The sequence below is a fragment of the Epinephelus fuscoguttatus genome, linkage group LG15, assembly GCF_011397635.1.
Source record: "Epinephelus fuscoguttatus linkage group LG15, E.fuscoguttatus.final_Chr_v1".
Taxonomy (NCBI): domain Eukaryota; kingdom Metazoa; phylum Chordata; class Actinopteri; order Perciformes; family Serranidae; genus Epinephelus; species Epinephelus fuscoguttatus.
Window position 1 is genome coordinate 29,998,113 of NC_064766.1, and position 22,210 is coordinate 30,020,322.

Below are 22,210 nucleotides of genomic sequence, written 5' to 3' on the forward strand. Positions count from 1 at the left end.
GTGGCCGTGGGTTCAATTTCGCCCCACAGCCCCCTGCTGCATGTCACCCCCCCTCTCTCTCTCTCTCTCTCTCTCTCTCTCTCTCTCTCTCTCTCTCACCCTAATACTGTCCTATCAATTAAAGACAAAAAGCCCTAAAATACCTTTAAATAATCCTTTGTCCTTCAGTGACATGATTTTTGGATGACCAGAAAGATGATACGGATTGCGGGTGTAGTTCAGTAGAAAGAAAATAGTTCTTACATGAAACTGCTCACAGCAAGGTCTGTGGATTATCTCAAGTAGCTGGGTCATGATTTCTGGAAAGAGACACTGATGTTGAGTTTTCCAAATTTATTTTTTGGCGCTTTGAGCACCACAAGCTGAGTGCCATCTAGTTCCATTATTTCAGGGAGAAGGCAGACATCGCTACGGCTGATATCTCCAACACTTGGCAACTAAAACAATCTAGATTGATAACTAGCACCACAGGTAAGAGGAAAAATATGTATTTTTGATTTTGGGGTTAACTGTCCCTTTAAACATTTACTTAAAGAAGGAAGTACACAAATAGAACAAAACAAAGGAGCGAAATGCCCTAATCCTGCCACAACACAGGATATACTTCAATAGCAAATCCGTGTCCTGTTGTTTACATGACAGCGAATACAAAGAAATAATCACTTGTTTCCGCAGAGACTGCTCAGTGAGTCGTAATGCATCTTGCTCAAGAGATAAAAGCGGTCTTATTACGGCAGGTAGCGTCCAGGGATGAGTCTCTGGTATTTTCAAAGACAGCCTCTGCCCCAGTGTAGCTCATCTGAAGCTAATGGTACCACAACAAGCTAAGGATGATGCTTAAAGATAACAACCCTGAAATACAGAGGGAGCAGAGGGTGCTTTTAAGGTTGTAACTTTTTTCATTTTTGGCTTTGACATGAAGGTCATGCTAAAATGTTTTAAACATTGTGCTTCACCTCAAGACATCTTTGTAGAAATCAGTCACATCACTGAATGCAAAAAAACATTCTTTGACTCAATCACCTCTTGCTAACACAGACACACATAACCCGACCTGTTCGGTAAAAATAAACTATCCTTACTCTTCTAAACGTGTTTGCATGACACATATGAAAACAAAGTCACACATGTATCACATATGACTGTAATAACTGACACACTCGTGCTGTAGATACAGCATCTTTCCTGGCTTACTTGTCAGTAGAGTTCATTTGATAGATGGAGACTTCAGAGGTTCACCTGAGGGAGGACGTGGCAAACAACGTGTGTGTGTGTGTGTGTGTGTGTGTGTGTGTGTGGGCATCAGGTTTTAGGCAGCAGCTTCTCCATGTTTTTACGTGTGTGTGTGTGTGTGTGTGTGTGTGTGGGCATCAGGTTTTAGGCAGCAGCTTCTCCATGTTTTTACGTGTGTGTGTGTGTGTGTGTGTGTGTGTGTGTGTGAATGTGGTCAGTGTGTTCAGTCTGCAGTGCGTGTGGGAGTGCTAGGTTGGTTCAGCCCCATGGTTTTACAAAGCCAGCCAGCAAAGTCTACCTCCTCCACCTCGGACCGCTTGATAAACATATGGTTCTGCAACAAAACAAAGTATAAATACAGGTAAGATACTGAACATTGAAAATTTAATCATATAACAGAACAAAGTTTTCTGCTGCTGACTCTAAGTGTGTATGAATAAGCCCCAGTTTGTGATCTAGACCTTCAACCTGTCAGATATCACAGAAAAGGAAAAGCAGGAGCTTAAGTTAAAACTTAAGCCACAGTCTAACTGAGATTACTCACCATCAACATTTTCAAGTCAGCCCTCTCTGATGGATTTTTGATGAGACTGAGGAAATGACAGAGGAAAGAGGACTCTTTAAGATATGACTTTCCATCCATTAAGGAAAAAAGAAAACGTGAATGTAGACAAAAGACAACTGCATGTTTCCAAGATAAATTGTCTCACCACTTTGTCACAAAGTCCTGGAAATCAGAGGTGAAGATGCCATGTGGTAGTTTGGGAGGGGGCTGAAATAGAGAACAAAGTTGAATGAACATCTGATCACAATAAATACTTTATGGAACCAGTTTTTCTTTGGACAACTCTTACCTCATTTACTATGTAGTCTAGAAGTTCAAAGATGGCCATTGCAGGACCATGACCTGGAAAAGGAGCCGAGTTAAACTGTGTTTTATACTCAACATTTCAAGCAAGACTTGTGTAAAAATACTCATTTTTATCAGACTAAATAACACTGAAGAGCCACAACAAAACCCTTATGCTGATTACCATCACACATAGAAGATTCATCCTGTTTTCTCACAACAGGAACTGGTATATCAAAACATAAAAACAACATGCAAACTGTCCCGACAACAGCAGCAGGAGAGAGTTGAGAGAAGCACTCCCTTGTGGCACTCAGTAGACTGGCCAGGCTGGCATACCTCAGAGTGTAATTTACTTACTTCATGTGTCACTATTTCTCATACTGCCACCTAGAGCTGCCTGAGTGCAAAATTATCTATAGAGTGCTCCAGGAATGAGTCCTAAACCCCAGAAATGAGTTCGCATTTTAGCACTCTCGGTCCCCTTGTCTCGAAGTCGATGGATTATTGGTGTAGAGACTTCCAGGTTTCGTTCTACGACATAAAATCTGTAGGTAAATACATCACTCTTAAATTTTGAAGCTGTTATGTGTCTTTAAGAAGGTGGTTGCTAACAAGTGGCTAACTGAGGCTACGTCATCACGTCGAACACAGCTTTACAGCATCATTGAGATGGTGACATTGAAGTACTGTTACCGTAGTGTAGTTCGTTATAGCTTTTACCTCTGGCGATTGCATTCAGGCTTCAAAAATCATTAAAGTGGTGTTCATTTGTGAAGGTTATCTTGCTGAACAAAACATGCAAGTATCGTATCGGCCTACAGAACAATGTCATCCCTGGAGCACTCTATTGCACTTCAATATAGCTGTGTTGCTCACCGCTGACAGGTCTACCCGGCGGTCTGGGTCTGGGCGAAGTGCTAAGCGTCTCTTCTTCACTACCAGCCAAGATGGGCCGTCCAAATATGGCCTCCAGTTCTTTGGCATCTGGAGGAGGGATGGGGAAGCGCCCGATTGACAGCTCCACAAGGGACAGGCCCATGCTCCACACATCTGACTGCACAGAGTAGTGAGTTCCCTGCAATCTCTCAGGCTACACAGCAAAGATAAAAACACAGAACAGAATAATTATATCAACAACTACAAGGAACTGTTGCTCACTGCGCAGGCATTAAATAATCTGAAATCAAACGGCTAAAATATTGCTTATTTTTATATGTAAATTGAGGCACTGGTTGAAGTTAGGTCAATAATATCTTAAAGGACATTAGTGGTACACACAATACGATGATGGATGGGAACATTTCATTTGAATAGCCTCAACAAAAAGTTCAACACAAAGGTATCACATCACAGTAATATAGAGTAACCAAACTGAGTTTATCGTTTCAAGCATAATTCAGTGAGGACCAACATACCGACATGTAAGATCTTGTCCCAACAAAGGAATTGGCCATGGAGTCTATGAGCTGCCCGCTTACACCAAAGTCACACAACTTGATCTCCCCACGGGAGTTCACCAGGATGTTTGAAGGCTTCACGTCTGGGGGTACAAAAGGCATTCAAAAACTTCACCTGACTGGACAACAATAACAGAATGCAGTGAAAAAGGACTCTCTGTGCAGCCCTACAGTAACATTAACATAAAGGTTAGGATATTTGTTATCTTTGGCATATGATCATTTGTATGACCAGGTTAGCACACATGATTTAACACACTACAATGCACTATGCTATTGTACATCATGTCTTGCAGATGAAATACAAGACTCTGTAATTAATCCCATGAAAAAAACAAGTACCTCTATGCATGATTTGATGTTTGTCTCTTAGGTACGCAAGGCCTCTCAAAACCTGTTTCAAAAAGGGCAGAAGTTACACAAGTCAATAATTGTAAGCAATCTTAATGTGAAAGTAACAGATAGAAACAAAGGTAAAACTCAGCCAGACCCGTGGTGTGTGTGTGTGCTTGTGTGTGTGTACATTAAGGCCACAATTGTTTCATTATTGCCAATATCATGCAATATTATACAACATTACAATACAGAAGGATTCCCCCTGGGTACCTCCCGTTAGAGGTGTTCTGGGTACATCCCACTGGTAGGAGGCCCCAGGGTAGACCCAAGACACGCTGGAGGGATTATATATCTCATCTGGGGTGCTTTGCTTGGCCTGCTGCCCCCGTGACCCGGCCCTGGATAAGCGGATAAAAATGGATGGACGATATAAAAGATAACCATACACTTACAGCAATGCTAACTTTGCCCAGAATCTCTTCAGGGATCCTCTTTGCTTCTTTCAGCACCTGGTCCAGAGATCCACCGTCCTGCACAACAAAAGACAGACAGCAAAGAATACAAGAGGTCAAAATACAGACTGCTAAAAGAGCATTCTGTCTAAAACAGAATTTCAATTGATCACACCTTTCCCATTATTGTGATGTGCACTGAGTACATTTACTGGTTCTTCTGTGGAACATATACATGTCTGACACAGTACTGTGCAGTTTTATGCCATGCTTATCACAATTAGAGATGGGAGATGATAAGATTTTACTGACACCAATGCCATTATTGATTGTGCTTATCGGTCCAATTCTTAATCGATTCCTGATCGATTTTCTGTGTGGGAAAAAGTAGGCCTCTAAAACTTTTCAGCATCAACACAATGGTTTCATTATCTCTGGGTCTGAACTAATGGTAGCAACACTCTGTCTGGCATCTTCTAAAATGAATCAAATGAGAGAATATTTGTAAATGTATTCACTTTCATTGAAGTTTTCTTATTCAAAGAAAAAAGCGACCTGTGTGTGTGGCTCTAATGTTATTATAACAGGATATTTACCCCACAGTAACTGACATGTCGCTCAGTTGGTAAGCAGTGGCACTCATGTTTAGACTGTCATATACACGGCATTACTGGAATTTAAGCCCATGTTGCATAGAAAGATGTTTCAATTATTTCTGGGTTTTCCCACCCTGACTTGAAATGATAATTTAATAGACATTACAAGCAGCACTGTTGTCATCTGTCTTCGTGAAATGAAGCCACACTTTGGACCATATCCTCCTTTACACCGTGACTCCTTGTTGCAAGTTTCTAGCAGTGTAGACATATGAGTTTAAAGCAATTGGTTAAGATGAATTGATAAGGCTGGAGGCATACAATTCTGATGAATCAGACAATTTGGACTAGTTCTTAACTGGAATCAGTCCTCAATTCCCATCCCTCACCACAGAAAATTTGCTAATTTACCGAGTGTTGCACGGTATACCGGTACTAAAATAGTACCGCGGTACTAGAGTATTCCAAACGGTACTATACTGCATTCGGAAAATACCGGTACTTTAAAACTGATTCAATTCATTAATTTAGTTCATTTATTTTACTCAATTATGCACACAAACGCCTTTCTTGTTCCTATTGGAGCACAGATTGCACAAGTGGTGTGTATGACAACACCTGTATCAACATTCGCAGCTGGCGCACGTGAATAAAAGACAAGAGAAAGTCTGCCTCGCAAAGGGAGACAACACGAGACAACACAAACTTGGTGGAACATTTGTGTTACCAAACCGTGACGTCCGTACCGAGGTACTTACCGAACCGAAAAGTATCGAAATTCACATTGGTATTGGTACCGAAACAAAGATTTTGGTATTGTGACAACACTACATTTACCATAAAAATCACCCTCTATGAGATCTAAATTTACACGTAATCATTTGGTGGATGCTTTTGTCTAAAGTGATGTACAAATGAGGTGCAATCCAACCACAGTACATCAAGGAGAATTCAAGATTAGCATTTTAACTGTTTTTTTTAAATTGCATTATCTTTGCATAAACATGGGACTGACACATATTCATATAGAAAGGACACAGAGGATCTTGTATTTTTTACTTTATTCAATATCACTGTCCTTGAAATAAGCATCAAAGGAAACTAGGACCCTAACTCAGTTGAACATTTTCTCTACCCGACCTTCTGCACTGGTATACAACATAAAAGATGTGCAAAGTGGAAAAAGAAGATCCATTTGGGAATAAACTGATTGATACAGAAAAACCCTTAATACTTTAATCTGCCACCCACACACAGTCACTCCCTCCAATTGACTCACCATGTGCTCCATGCAGATGCTGATCTCTCCATCACTATAAAATGCTCCATAGAAGCCGACAATGTAGGGAGAGTTACACTCATGCAGCACCTGAAGCTCTCGGATGATCTGGTTTCTGATAGCAGGTTTGATTTCAAGATGAATGAGCTGAACGAAAAAGAGAATTGTTATACTGAATGTGTTTCAACAATGTTTTATTACTGTGTTCAGTATCACTTTTTGATCATATTCACATCATATGATAGTGTTACTTGTGGCTCACCTTTCTGGCCATGATTATTCCTGAAGGTCTGTGACATTCCTTGTTGACAACTCCTCCATTGCCCGCACCCAGCTCACATACTCGATTGAAGTCATCATCTCTCAACTCGCCCACCTTGGCCTTCTGGGTGAGGAAAGCTTCTAACCTTTTCTTCTGTTGTTCATCCAGGTCCAGCTCTTCCATTATTCTTTTAAGTGCCTCTAAATTGGCCCTGTGGGAATTATCACAGAGCAAATAAGGCACCGTACAGATCACAATATGAATGACATATTTAGTTTATATGGTATATTGAGATATTTATGTGGTTAGCAGAATAACTTACTCAGATGAAACATCAGTGTTGGTGGAGGTGGATAAACCATCACTAGCAGGAGCGATGTTTAAGGGCACTGGTCTCTTTTTAGGAGCCATGATCACTTGTGGATGAACTGAGCTGGGCTTAAGTGACACTTTTCTCTGGGCTACAATTTAAAACATAAAGCCTTATGACTGGGAAATGATAGTCAATGACATTTGGAATCAGCATTAAGTTTAACTTCCCATGTAAAGGTTTGGTTAATTAAGTAAAACAGGTATTATCTTGTAGATGCTGTAGTGGGGCACTGTAATGCTAACGTTAGCTAGCTGGCTAACATTAAGTTAACGTTAGCGTGATTATAGTAATGTTACTTGTTTTAAATGAGACATAACGGTACTTACACTGGTTAGCACGATAACTAGCATTATTGTCACTACACTTACGTTAAATAATGTTACCGATATGAACACTTGAATTAATCTGTGCTACATTACCTACAGTATGACGGCAAACATAATATTTTAAACCCCAGAGCCATCACTAGCTGCACTTCACGTTAGCTAGCATGCTAGGTAGTTAGCCGTTGAGTGATACATTCAACGCTAGCTGATAGCAACCGACTGTTTTACTTTACTAACGCTGTGTCTGTGCTGTGTCCCCACACTGTTTGAGTTAGAAACAACAGCCTAATGGGACTCCCTTATTTCTGCTAGCAGGTGTGTGGTCACCGCAGACAGATACACACACACACCGGTTCCCAGTATCAGCTGCAGAGATGGGGGAGCGACGCTGAGCAGCATCCGCACACAGCCCGGTGGGTTCAACCGTGGAGTCAGTCTCGCGATATTTCAAACAATGACAGTCAGCTGTGCAGTCGTCGAAACCTATGGCCGAAACCATAGGAGTAGATTTCAGGGGGGTGCTGGGAATACGCCCCCCTCAATATTTAAAACAAGTGCATTTGTCCTCTTCAAAATAAAGATGAAAGTAATAATAATAATCATACATTTATTTGTAAAGCGCTTTTAATCAAAGTGGTGAACATCATTTAAAACAGAAAAGCTACTAAAAACAGTATACAATAAATAAAACACAATAAAACAATGAAAGACAACAATAAACAGACAAATCAAGACCCAATAGTGAACAAATGGGTTTTTAGCTTTGCTTTAAAAACATCAACTGAACATGCCTGCCTCATACCTATAGGTAGACTGTTGCACAAGGTTGGTGCATGAAATGAAAAAGCACGCTCACCAAACGTCTTTCAGCGGACCTTAGGGATGTCGATGTGGAGCCTACGCCGTAGCTATGGCGTTGATTCAACACAGAAGTATTAAATACGTGTTAGTTTCGCAAGACCAATAATCATCATTTCTGTCTTAAGTAACAGGAAATTTCTAGATAACCATCCCCTAACTGCAGCTACACAGGTATCAAGTTTAGTTATATCCGACCCATTTTGGAGGATAATAGGCGTATACAACTGTAAATCATCTGCATAACAATGAAAGGAGATCCCAAATTAATGTAAAATCTCACCCAACAGTGCCAAGTATACAGAAAATAACAGTGGACCAAATACAGACCCCTGTGGAACCCCATGACTAACAGCATGTGGTTCAGAGAATGTTTTGTTATATAAGACACGTTGAGATCTGTCTGACAAGTAAGATCTCAACCAAAGGAGCACCTGACCTGAGATGCCAAAATAATTTGACTCTGAATCTACAGCCAATAATAAATCATTTGCCACCTTTGTGAGTGTCATTTCAGTTGAATAATTTACTCTGAAAGCAGACTGAAAAGGCTCAAGGAGGTCATTTAATGTCAAGTATTTCAAAAGCTGATTTGAGACAACTTTTTCAAAAACTTTTGACAAAAAGGCAAGATTAGAGACAGGTCTATAATGCTCTAAGGAGTTGGCATCCAAGCCAGGCTTCTTTAAGTAATAGAGGACTTTCATTTTGACAAAATTAAAGACATGTCCACCATAAATGGATGCAAAAGGAAATTAAGTGTTTGAAAAAGCCCGGTGTGGCTACACATTTTGACAAATAAACGCCTGTCTCAATTAGACACCTGGTCCGGTTTCCAAGCATTTCATTTGTTAATAGAAGTTCTCGGATGTATAAAACCAGGTTGTTGGCTACCTCAAATTATGTGCCCATTCCTTGATTACCCTGTCAGTTATTCATATTCTTTTAGTCCATAAGGGTCCTCAGATCAAAAGAATCAAGATGCTTTTTCATAGAAATTAATACAAGTTCTGAGTATTGTTTTAATGGGATAAAGTGGTGTTGTGTTGGTATGCTAGGTGCCACAACAGTTTTGTGTAAAGGGGTGCCAAGATGGTGCCTTTTCATTCCAACGGCATTGCTTACTTGGTTCATACACCAAAAAAGATTCTAGCTTCCGGGTTTACTTATGCTTAGCTCATAGACTTTACTTTGTGATGACGTCACTGAGATTTAAATCGCTTTACTCGGCTCAAGGAAAGTTTTAAAAATATAAAACCTCCATGGGTTGAAAATCGTAATTGACTTTGTTCGCAGTCCAAGGCATCCTGTCAACAGATTTACAGATGTCTCTTTTACAGTGGTGGTCTAAGGGAAAATGGATTTTGGGCTGCAGGGGATTTTTTTTATCGACAATAGCATGAGTGGCCACTGAGAAAAATTGAAAGCAAGGAAGAGTGGCATTCCTTGGGGCCTGGTGTCCCCCAGATGTTGAGACAAAACCTTTACCCTTGGTTGTAATGATATGGAAATGGAATTATGAGATGACCGAAAATACCATTACATATAGGATCATGTTCATTTTCTAAATATTAATTATGTTATCTTTGCAGTATTTGCTGTTGGGCGGCCCAACAGGGACCCATCTTAGGCTCCCATTGGCATCCACCACCCCTACGTAGGCTACCTGAACCCTGAGGCCTGTTTTTTTTATTTATCAAGAAACTATAGTGGTTTGAGGAAAATGTAGCCTAACTGCCTCTTGACATATAAACACTGTTAAAAATCTTTTCACAATGATGCAACTGATATTGAGTATTCTGCACCATGTATGAAAATGAACCTGAGAGGCTCAGAGGATCTGTCTCATAAACAACATTAATGTCTGTCCAACACATCACAAAACAAATACTTCCCATTTGTTTTCCAGTCTTTTGTCTGTGATCACTCAATGTTTGCTGTGTGATTTTCTTCCAGCAGAGGGCGCTCTGCTCATTTGTTTAAGCCTTCACAGTTGCATCTGACTGGGCTTCAGCAGTTTCCTTTGAACAACAGCAGCTTTAAGACACAAAGAGCCAGACGGAGAACTGTTACAATGCACATGATCACAAACTAAGAGATAAAGCTGTCATTCAGTTTGCTCAGTGACATTTTTGTTTCATTGTGTATGCACGTCTTATCACTCTTGATGCAATACCAAAGTTACGCAAAATCCTAGTCAGGGCACAAGATTTTCTTTGTCTCAGTTTTATAGGAGTCTGGTAGTGATCATTGTTTCTGTTAATAATTATTCACATATGCACAGACACACAGCGACATACCCTCTGACAGGTCTGGCCTGGCTGGTAAGATCAGGAAGTTTGCTGTTTCTGGTGTCTGGCAGCAACATGCTAACAGTGGCAGCCATGATGCTGACTGCGCCAAAAACGATGTACGGCAGGATCTTGCTGTACTCGCCTGCAAACAGAATAAAAGACACTTGAATTAGATTTGTCACTGATCTGTTTATTTCCATGTGTTACACCCATAGGCCTTTTCACAGAAGACATTTTGACATGCCACAGCAGAAAAATCACAGGTATAAATAATACCATTTAATAATTCCCTGCTGGCTGTTTAAGTTTCAGGGTGCTGTGACAACATTTACACACACAAAATATTCTAGTTTTGCCCCTATTCTGAAAAATACACTGCTTAAAAAAAATTAAGGGATCCCTTAATGGTCATAGTATAGCACCAAGTCTTCAGGGATATTAGTCTGTCCATTTAGGAAGTACAAGTCATTGTGAACCAGTTTCACTTGCTTTGGTGCAAATGAAAGTGACATCAGGCCGCAGACGCTCTCTCCTCATTGGGAACAATTTAAAAAAGATGCTGGCCTTCTTCTGGCACTCAGAAAAAGGCACTATGCGAACACAGGGCCAAACATCCTTTAGTGGAACCTGTGCTCACAGCCCAGCACTGTGCAGATTGGTTGGCGTTCACCAGAGAACACTAGAATTGACAGGTCCGCCTTTGGCGCCACATTCTCCTCACAGATGAGAGCAGGTTCACACTGAGCACATGTGCCAGGCGTGAAAGAGTCTGGAGATGCCGTGGTGAATGTTATACTGCCTGTAACTGTCCAGCATGACTGGTTTGGTGGCGGGTCAGTGATGGTCTGGGGAGGCATATCCTTGGAGGGTTATAGCCAATGGTACCCTGACTGCTGTTGGGTACCGGGATGAAATCCTTAGAACAACTCTCCCGGTGCCGGACAATGCCCAGCCTCATAGGCCCAGAGTTCGTAGGCTGTTCCTGGATGATGAAGGCATTGGTGTCACTGACTGGCCCGCCCATTCCCCTGACCTAAATCCAATTGAGCATCTATGGGACATTATGTATCAGTGCATTGGACACTGCCAAGTACCGCCACACAACTCACGGATGCCCTGATCAAGGTCTGGGAGGAGATTGCCAGGACACCATCCACCAACTCATCAGGAGGATGCCCAGATGTTGCCAGGAGCGGGGGTCATTCACACTACTGAGCTGCCATGATAAAATTCACACAAGTTGAATCAGCCTGTGGTTTCAATGTTGAATTTTAATTTTGAATCCAGCCTTCAGCAGGTTGGTGATTTTGAACTAATGTGTGATTTAAGGGTTCCCTTAAGTGTACGATAGTCCTACTAAGCTGTTTACATGGCTAATGAAACTAATGTGTGGTGGCAATTTCTACGAGACAAAACACATCGAGTCAGAAACTTGTCTTTCTGTAAGTTTAATTCAACATCTGCAGATGGACTCATAACAAACGCTCAAGAATGACCTGAGTGATAAGAGTGAGCCCTGAACACATGGGATGTCAGATACTTATTGACAACTGCCGAGGTCAGGGATCTTTAACTAGCATCATCAGAGGGGTGACAAAGGGTCAGCTTATCTAGTCATGTCATTGGATATCAAGTAAAGCATTCACAGCTTGTTACACACTGACAAAGAGTAAACGCCATGTACGGCACTTGGGCTTGTGATATCCTGACAAGACACAAAATTCAAGATTACTTCATATTCTTTCTGCTTTTTTGGCACATGGTACAGAGGCCTCAAAGTTCCATCACATATGTGTTAAATGTTGCATAGATTTTACATAATTACATCATTTCTATTATATTGTTGATTACCTTTCAATTATATGAATAATTTCCAATACACATGCAGTCGTGCAGACTCTGAGTAACGTGCCTAATATGTTGTTTATCATGTCAAAACTCAAAGTTTCCTACTGGTGGTGGACTTGACAGTGTGAACACAGCCTCCCTCTTTTATTCCTTCAGCCACCCTCTTGAAGAGGTTGGTGTTGTGGTATTTGCCCATCCATCCATTTTCAACGCCTTATCCAGGGCCAGTCGCAGGGGCAGCAGGCCAAGCAAAGCACCCCAGACTTCCCTCTCCCCAGCAGTGCTTTCCAGCACCTCCTGGGGGACCCCAAGGCGTTCCCAGGCCAGATGAAATATATAATCCCTAAAGCGTGTTCTGGGTCTGCCCGAACGTCCCTGCCCAGGGACGTGCCAGCGAGAGGCACCAAGGAGGCATCCTGATCAGATGCCCAAACCACCTCAGTTGATCCCTTTTGATGCAAAGGAGCGGCGGCTCTACTCCGAGCTCCCTCCGGATGTCTGAGCTCCTCACCCTATCTCTAAGGCTGAGCCCAGCACCCCCACAGAGGAAACTGATTTCAGCTGCTTGTATCCGCGATCTCATTCCTTCTGTCACTACCCAGAGCTCCGGTGAAGGTTGGAATGTAGATGGACCAGTAAATCAAAAGCTTCGCCTTCTGGCTCAGCTCCCTCTTCACCACAACGGTTTGTTCACTCACGTGTATTAATGTCATCTACAGTGATTTATTCCATTCTCTGTCTCTCTCCTTCAAAGTTCTTCAGTTTCAACAGTGTACACAAACACAACCACAAAAACAGGAAGAACCAAGACAACACTCACCTATGTAGATGACATAGGGACAAATGATGCTGCCTATGCGTGCAGCTGTGGAGGCGACCCCTAAGCCCATGTTCCTGACAACAGTGGGGATCAGCTCAGTGAAAAACACATAGATGAAGCAGTAAGCAGCAGATACTCCAATCTTTCCCACCAAAGCTAACACCTGGAGCATGATTTGCATGTCTGAGAAAAACAAACACGATTATAAGACAAGGAAAATATCATCCGTAATGTTTTTCAGTATTTTCAGAGATGCCTGATTCAGTCACTATTAGAGCATACAGACCTTCAGGAAGCACCATTATAACTAGAAGCATGATGCCACAGAACATCAGCATGGAGAAGAGGAGTGTGGGTCGTGACACACGGTTTACCAGCACCCAGGTGGCTATATACGTCAGTATGTCAATGGCTGCTGAAATGAAGCAGTTGAGGTAGGCATTTCCATTTAAGTTACTCGTATTGAGAGAGAGACCGTAGAAGACCATGGAGGTGGACATCCTGCAGACATACAAAAGTAAGACTGGATGAAAATGCAAGGCAGTGTGTCTGAGGGAGCTGTATGTGACATTTAGAGCATATCTATGATTCAGAGTCTGGGCTGGGATTGTCTGCACACAGTTCTCAACATGGAGGTGGCTGAGTGGCTAGCAGCTAACGATGCTAACTCCATAAACAGTGCTAACAATGGCAGCAGTGCTTACAGCGCTGGGGGGAAACTAAAGAGTGGGCGCTACGCTGACCCTGTCCTAATAGCAGTGGTAACCGCCGTATCAGCACAGTGCAGAGCAGTGATGATTAGACAAAAAATTTATATGGAGGTGTTTTTAACATTTTAATTTTCATTTATTATTCTTGTAGGCCTACACAAAAAGAAACACACCAAATAAAAAACAAAACAAAGAAAGCATACATCTATGGCCTAGTACCTTTGTTTGCTTTCACTGCCAACGCTGCAAAGTTCGAGGTGGCTGAATTGGCAGCTAGTGGCTAACAATGCTAACTGTATTGTTGTTTATTAAATAGCGATGATGTGAAGGTGATGAAGGAGATTCCGATGACACCGTCTTGCTTGCATAAAGAAAAGGTTTATTACAAGAAGTACAGCATCTATCAAGCATCTAGAATGCTTGGAGAGGGTTCGAAGCCAGTATGAACTGCTCTGAATAACAGCTCCAAATACCCTGCTTATATAGACTTGGTGGTGTTTGTGAAATGTGAGACAAAGTCAAACAGGCGACAGAGAGATATTCTAGTTGGACTTCACCAAACCTTGACCTGGGCCATAAATACCTTCTTGACCCTGACCATATATACTTTAGACCCTGGCCCCTAACTGGTCATCTGTTCCAAAGCTTCAGAGTAGATCATAATACACTACAGTATAAACAGTGCTAACATTGGCAACAGTGCTGACAGCACTAACATAGTTAACCTCAGGGGAAACTGGAGAGTGGGTACTACACTTCAACCGATATCAGTGTTAACCACGATATCAGCGAAAAGTGCGGTGATAAGCTAATCAGTGGGATACTGACTAGCTCATTGCTGCACTCTACATACTACCACCTTTACCGAAAGGTTGTCTGGCCACATTTGGTTGTGACGCAGGAACAGCATTGGCATTTGTTCATTTATAAACCTTTGATGCAGATGCCTCCACCCTGTATTTCATCCTTTTTTTATCTCTGACCTCACATAATCCTGGTACTCACTCACAGAATAGGTTGTTGCTTCACACTCCCTTAATCAGAACTGAACTAGGAAGTCTGTCATTCTCTTACAGAGCTCCTTATACATGGAATAATCTGCAAAAGACTTTAAACTTGGACACTCTGCCACCCTTATGGCTTTTAAAATGCCTAATTTCTGATCTTGTATAACTGAGTATAAATGGTTTTAACTATACATCTTTTCCAGGTTATGGGAGGCAGTCTGACAATCAGAGTGAGGAGCACTTATTTGTCAAACAAATGACTTTCTTTAATTTACAATAAAGTGTATGTGCACCCATATTCAGGAAAGTTACAAATGGAGAAAAGAAGACGTTACCATATAATAACACTCAGAATTGTTATATTCCTCATGTTAGGAGTGCGTATCAGGTCCAGAAAGGAGTATGTGTGCTTCTCTTCATCTTTGGTTTTCTGAATTAGACATAAGAAAAGAAACAAACAGTCATAATGCAAACACGCTTGTCAAGGCTTGGGATATATTCAGTACTCTAACACAATAGTTTCCACAGCATGAGGAGTGAAAATGGATTAAATACCGTTAGCTCCATGCACTCATCCGTCCTGAATATGATCTCAGGAGCGGGGACTCTGTTCCTTTTGGCGGCAGTGCGAATGACCATCTCGGCCTCCTCCAACCGACCTTTCTGTAAAAGCCAGCGGGGAGACTCAGGGATCACCCTGAGACAAAGGGACAGAAGTTCAAAAGTCAACAGGCGCATTTGGTGAGGATTGCAGATTGCAACCAGCTAAGACCTCTCCTGGTTAGAATTCCTTCAGTGTTCATTGTTCAGGAGGTTTTTTATCAGGAGCCAAATTATCCGCAGAGGTCTCTTCCTCTCCAAGACAAATGGGCCAGGTGATTAAAGCTGGCAAAAAACTCTGAATAAAGCAGTGTCACTACTGTCCCTCCTTTGTGGATCAGAATCAGACCATGGGGATGCTCTTTTAGATTTTATTTCTTGGTGTGATAATAATTTCTTGGACCTAAATGTGTCTAAAATGAAGGAGTTGATTATTGACTTAGGACGTAACAGAGACACAGCCAAAGAAAGCATTTTTTAAAAGAACATTTTAAAAAACATCTTAAATTTGATGTAAACACTGCAGATATTGTGAAACGAGAGCAACAGAGAATTCACCGTCTTCGTAAATTAAATTCCTTTTCCGTCAGTCCCGTTGACCACTGCCATTTTTATCAGTTTTTTATTGAGAGCCACCTGTGTTTTTGTTTCACAGCCTCACGTTGAAAGACAGTAACAGTCTAAACAACATTGTTAAAACCTGCTCTAAGAATAGACTCAACTCAACAACTTCAGGACATCATACACTTAAAAAATGTAATACTTATCATATTATATTCCATTTCTGCCAATATATCCCCCTATATCCTACACACTGGATCTTTGATGGGCATTAAACAGAGGAATTATAAAAAATAATTCATAAAAGAAATATTAATCCGTCAAAAATTAGTTCAAATTTAAAGAAGATTTACAAAACAGACACAACATTGAACAATGATATTTATCAGCCCACATTCAAACTTACCAGTGGTGAATGAAGTGAAAGCCACACTTTAGTAAAAGTACAGATTTCTTGCCAGAAAATGACTTGAAGTTAAAGTTGCCTGTTCGAAAATTACCCGGGTAAAAGTCTTAAAGTATCTGATATTTACTGTATTTAAGTATCAAAAGTAATTGTATGATATTAAATGTCTTTAGATATTGAAATTGAAAGTACATGTAAATGCTGTTAATAAAAAAAAAACAAGCCACGAGAATTTTTTCTGATTATGATGACATAAGATGTATGCCTACATTACATTACATTTGAATAAAAACACGTTTTATTCCCAACTTAAAGGATTTAACCCTGTGAAACCTGAGCAAATTGGCATGAGAAAGAAGGCAAAGAGCAATAAAATAAGAAATTAGCAAGAAATTTGTAAAAACAAAAAATTAAAAAAGAAAATTAGTAAAAAAATAAATAAATAAAAAAGAAAGTTAAAAATCAACAAAAAAAGAAAAAAGAAAAATGTCCTGTAAAAAATTAACATAATTCTAAATATATATAATTTTACATATATAAATAATGATCATTATAAATATAGTTTTACCCTAGATTTTCCCGCCTAATTTTTAAAAATAATTTTCTAAATCTATTTTTTTTTCTTACCTAGTTGCTTGTTGCCTTTTTCCCATAAGTTTTTGAAAGAAATTGCACCAATTTGCTCAGGGTTTAAAGGTTTTAATACTTGTGACATGTGTCTGAAAGCAGAACAAGAAAAGTGATGCCGCTCCAGGTTTCAGAGGGTTAAAGAACAAAATCCAGTTTTTCCATCCCTCCCACTTTTTCATTCGTCCATTTGTCCCTTCCTTCCCTATTTTGTAGTAACTAAGATGCTCAGGGGAAACGTATTGGAGTAAAATTATATGTTTTATTTTGGAAATGTAGTGGAGTAAAAGTGAAAGTTGACAGATATATAAAAACTCAAGTTAAGCACAGATACTCCAAAAAATACTTAAGTACTGTAACAAAGTATTATTACCTCGTTACATTACAAGGCTGAGACCTACCACCATGCTGGAATAAACAGGAAGCCGGGGATGGCAGAAGCGACCAGCAGCATCCTCCATCCTCGTATGAAGAAGGCTAAGAGCGGCAGCAAGGCGTATCCAAAGCCAAAACCCAAACTGTGGCCCAGCAGTGAGAAGCTCATCCTGGCCCTCGAGTGAAGGATCTCGGAGCCTGACCGAGAAGAGGATCAGGAGCATGACGTCAGGATGAGGGAGAACATGAAAGTGTATGATGTTAACTGAACACAGAGAACTGTGAAAACTGTCTGCAGCCTGACTAAAGTCATTGCTTCTTTCACCAGCCTGAGCACAAGTCAGTGAACATCTCCAGCTTACCTCACAGGAAAGCACAGGTAAGCTACACTTAGTCACAGGAAGACACTGGAGAGGAGACAGAGACAGGGACTCTTTGAGACAGTCAGAAGTGCGTGCGCTGTCTCACCCAGTACGAGTGACGTGACGTAATTGGATATCTGGCCGACTCCTCTCAGACAGTTGAGGACACAGAACATGACCCAACTGACGGCGCTGGCCTGGATCAGGGGAGTGACTGTTTGTAAGGCCATGGTGGCAAAAAACACCGGCTTTCTGCCAAACCTGTGAGACAATACACAGAAACATGACATGAAGAGAACATGTGTGATCTGTGAGTGAACATCACATGCAAAAACCTGAAGACAGTACAGTGGGCTCAGGTAACACAGTTATCAATTAATGAACTGAGAAAATAAGCAGCAGAATAATTCACAATGGCAGTAATTATTAGCTGAAGCTCTGATTACAGTCAAATATACAATCAGCTTAAAGCTATTAGCAAATCAAATGTATCTAAATTTAACATTGTTGGTTTCAGTTGTCATGGACTTCCTCTCAGCTCCATTTACTGTACATTCACAGCCCTGGATGAAATGTTGGCATATGTTTCTGCACAGATATGTTACATTTGTATCATATCAGTATTTCTAAAGTGACATAGTTCAGATTACATGTATATGAGCTGAGTTTCTCATGAGGAGGAGCACATAGTGGGTGGTGTGACACCTCACCCACTCTGCTCTGCCAAGTAGCAGCAGCAGCAGACCAGTCTTTCAAACAACAAAAGTTTGAAAGACGTCGGGATTTCCAGCCGTGTTTGTTGAAACAAATCAGGTTTTTTTTTTTTTTTTTTTTTTTTTAAACAACCAGGTGTTTTATATTGAGATGTCAGGACATTTACGGCCGATTTTTTTGCGACAAACTGGGTATTTTAAGCCAAAACATGATCTTTTCCTGATAGTAACCAGGTGGTTTTTGTGTCTAAACCTAACACAGTGTTGTCACAACATAAAATTGAAAATCGAAACGTAAGGAAACATATCTGCAACATATGATGGGTATGTTACAAATGTAGCATACCCATGGTTTGAAGCCAACACATTCTCACTCCGACATCGTCACATATCAACGTTTGGTCATGGACTTTCTACATCCAGATACGATGTGAAAGGTACCCTGGGTGTGTTGGTTGTTGATACTCTGCCTGTTACATACATTGTCTTCTTTCAAAATATACTTCTGTTTTCACACGAAATTTAACATTTACATACACTCTCTTTCAAAATAAAAGCACTACGTCGGTACAACAATGTGAAGTGACATTTTTTGCCAATCAGAAAAAATGTAAATATTTGCTTCTAACAAATGGAGAGATAGTTTACACTCTAAACACATGATTTTAACACTATTTTAACTTATGCAAATTTTATTTTAGTCCACGGTGATAGTGTTGATATTTGACATGAGACACCTGTGTGACAAGAACTAGGATAAAAAGATGTTTTATTAGAAAAATAATCCACATATTGTTAATTGGCTCTTTATTATAAATGCGCCATTTCGGTCCGATAGACCTCATCAGTCATTTTCTGGACTATTTTTCTACACTTGACTTCAGTAGCAGAAACAGTTTGGCATCACTTCAGTGTTTTATGTGACATAAACAGAGTAGTTTCAACATCATCCAACTAAATAGCAAAAAACACTCATTACTAAAGCCTGGTGATACCTATGTGTAATCTAAGTCTCAGCCAACTGTGAATTTTTGGACAGTATTTTCAATGTTTCTACATTTCTGTTATAAGATTTAAGTATCACTTACATCCAGCATCATTTACATTTTACTGTGTCGCAGTCGCAGACACTTTCAGTACCATTTCTTCACATATCATATGAAGTAGCCGACATTCATGTTCAGATGATGTTGCTTCTGATTAACACCCCCGCCTCTTTCATATGAACGTGCTCATGGCTGGATAGAAAAAAACAGAGTTGACTGAACTAGCTGAGAACCAGCTTTGTACCACTGGTTATCCAGATGGACAGTGTTAGGGTTAGTCAAACCAGATAATAAAAAGATATCCTGGGTAAGTTGAACTGGTTTCATAGTACAGGCCTCTGAGCTGATTCCCAACAGATCGTCCGTTGTGTACGTCAGTTAAATGTTGGCATGACTTCAAGTCCTTAATGGAATCATAATGGAACCACACAGTCTGTTTAATCAGAAACACACTCACTGACTGTGGTGGTTGGGTGGATGTATGGCATTCCCTGCTTTTATGGTTTCTTATTTAAATAATAAATCACTCTAATGAAGGCCTTGTGTTGAAATGTGTTTCCAGGGTGAATGTGAAGAGATCTCCCTGCTCAACCTTATTTTCTAAACGCATTCAGTAGCTCATTTTGACAGACATTTCTCCAAAGGACAGACGAGCTATAACTCCCTTTAAAACACTTTTGTCTCTGGTAGCTCATCCTGACAGAGCAGCTGTTTTATATTTGTACTTATTTTTGCACATTTTTTCCTTCTTGCACGTGCACGCCTCTCCTTGTTTAAGTTGCCTTTTTTGTCTTAATTCATCATTAATTTCTCCATGTTCTGCAACTCAATATGACTACTATTATTTCTTCACAACAGACTTACCGGTCTGACAGGTGACCAGAAATAAAGGATCCAATCAGGACTCCTACAAAGAATAAGGAGGTAGAAAAAGGGACCTTCCACGCACTGTCACACACCAGATCCCACTGTAATAAACAGGAGAGATGACAATCATTCAGGTTCAGAGACAGTGAAACCGAATCTTATCTAAAATTTCGGCTGACCTTGAGGTGTCAGAAAACAAAACAGATATAAAGATATACTTCATATGTTTTAGGGCAACACAAGTCATTCCACTTCTCAAGTGAGCAGAGAGCACAACACAAAGTCAGATAACGTTGGGACTCTTTTTCATAGATTACTAAGAAAAGCACCTGAAGTTGTGGGGCCACAAAGATTCTGAGAACACTCTGAGAGAGCTCCTAACTTAGCCTAAAAAAATCGTAAAGTGATTTAGGAAAGTTCTCAGAGCAACTCTGAGCAAGGAAGGGAGAGAAACTTTTACCTTAGTGAGGAGGTGTGGTTGACCCTGTTGCTAGGTATAATACTTGCTTTTAACAGATGTGATTGGTTGTCACAGACCCGCCCAGTGGAAATGAAATGAACTGCTGACTGTGAAAGTGTTGTCATTGTTAGTGCGATCACTCTGCTGATTGAAGGTTGAGACAGACTCAAGTCATCGCTGCTGCACTGTTGCATTTTTCCAGTTTTTTAAACATCTTAGTGTTGTGATCATTTTATTTCTGGCGTTATAGCATTATTTTGTTGGGTGAGAAATGTGTGCTTATCCTGACTGAGATCCCCTAATGCACAATCTCATCTGTAGCATTTCAATTACTCCCTGTCATCCAGCATTAGGAGAATATTTCTCTGACCTCTTCCTGTTTCCACCATTTTCTCCTCTCCATGAGAAACTTTTGAGCTCCTTAAGAACACGAAAAGTGTGACAGCCATCCCCGGTCTCCCCTTCCTGATGTCCCACACCCATCACTCTGCATGTACATACCTCAGACACTATAGTGGCGGTGTATCTCTCCCTGCTAAAGACCCACCCATCCAGACATGGCTCTGTGTCGTTGCTGGGTCCCGCTGTCTCCGTCCAGTTTCCGCGCACTTTGTACCGGGAGCAGCTGTCAGGTCCGATCGTGGAGTTGCCCGACACTCTGCAGTGGTGCTCGGGCGTATCCGAAACGAAAACCACGATCGTTCCCGTGTACCCGCATGTGATTGTGCTTAAACTGAGCACAACCATGATGAGGTACTGAAAGAAGCCGTAGTCTCCCAGAAAAGACGTAATTTCATCGAAGTCTTTGATGTTTCCACCCGACATGACTGAAAACACCGCTGATTCCAAGTGTGAGAAGTTCAACAGTAACACAGTGCGACTAATGCGCCAATAAACACACACTAATGCGGGTAAAACCGGTTTATAATAACCCTAAAGCTAATTTGTCACTGCAACAATTCGAGACTTGCACATGCAAAGGTAAGGCAAGGAGTGTCTAAGAAGAGTGCTTGAAGCAGTGAAGACTGTTGGACAGATTTAATTCAGGTTGTGCAGGTTGTCTTGAGGTCACACAGATAGTGTTATCACACAGAGCACAATAAAGAAGGTCTTCATGAGGTTAGCTAAATGGCAACTGCTGGTATGTCTTAAAGAGACTTGTGTTTCCAGTGTTGCCCTCATGCACAGTGCCTCCTCGTTAATTTAAAAAAAAAAATGTTGTGCAAGTAAGAGCCCATCAACTGGTTCACCCCTCCTGCAAGTGAAGTGCATTCTGAGACACCAGGTTTTGACTATACCTTGTTTGACTGCAGTTTATTGCCGAGTTGTCGCTTTGAGGCTGCTGTTTTACTGTCATCTGTGTTACAGACTCTAAACATGCAACTCAAAAGTCACAAGGCACTGACAATAAACTGATAAACATGTCTTCTGTGAGTGTTAATGTGTGAACATGCATCTTCATTGTGGCAACAGTCATTTTCAAAGACCC

At 40.8% G+C, this 22,210-nt stretch overlaps 2 protein-coding genes across 3 annotated transcripts; both read right to left on the minus strand.

The window, feature by feature from the left end:
- Positions 1-1,396: 1,396 nt before the first annotated feature.
- Positions 1,397-7,596, minus strand: map2k2b (mitogen-activated protein kinase kinase 2b). 2 transcript variants are annotated; one of them, XM_049598693.1, is made up of 12 exons: positions 7,518-7,596; positions 6,791-6,929; positions 6,469-6,679; positions 6,207-6,353; positions 4,332-4,409; positions 3,886-3,937; positions 3,502-3,626; positions 2,963-3,176; positions 2,088-2,140; positions 1,944-2,005; positions 1,778-1,823; positions 1,397-1,567 (listed from the first exon to the last, which is right to left on the minus strand). In XM_049598693.1, the coding sequence occupies exons 1-12, from the start codon at positions 7,564-7,566 to the stop codon at positions 1,457-1,459; spliced, it is 1,287 nt and encodes a 428-aa protein (XP_049454650.1). In that variant the 5' UTR covers positions 7,567-7,596; the 3' UTR covers positions 1,397-1,456. The 2 variants fall into 2 exon arrangements, with proteins under 2 accessions (XP_049454650.1, XP_049454651.1); XM_049598694.1 differs by having other exon boundaries at positions 7,405-7,595.
- A 992-nt stretch (positions 7,597-8,588) lies between these two features.
- LOC125902381 (solute carrier family 22 member 5-like) lies at positions 8,589-21,590 on the minus strand. Its single transcript, XM_049598689.1, has 10 exons — positions 21,223-21,590; positions 20,259-20,362; positions 17,742-17,896; positions 17,300-17,471; positions 15,260-15,401; positions 15,040-15,134; positions 13,274-13,488; positions 12,988-13,170; positions 10,326-10,461; positions 8,589-10,062 (listed from the first exon to the last, which is right to left on the minus strand). The coding sequence occupies exons 1-10, from the start codon at positions 21,544-21,546 to the stop codon at positions 10,005-10,007; spliced, it is 1,584 nt and encodes a 527-aa protein (XP_049454646.1). The 5' UTR covers positions 21,547-21,590; the 3' UTR covers positions 8,589-10,004.
- Positions 21,591-22,210: the final 620 nt, after the last annotated feature.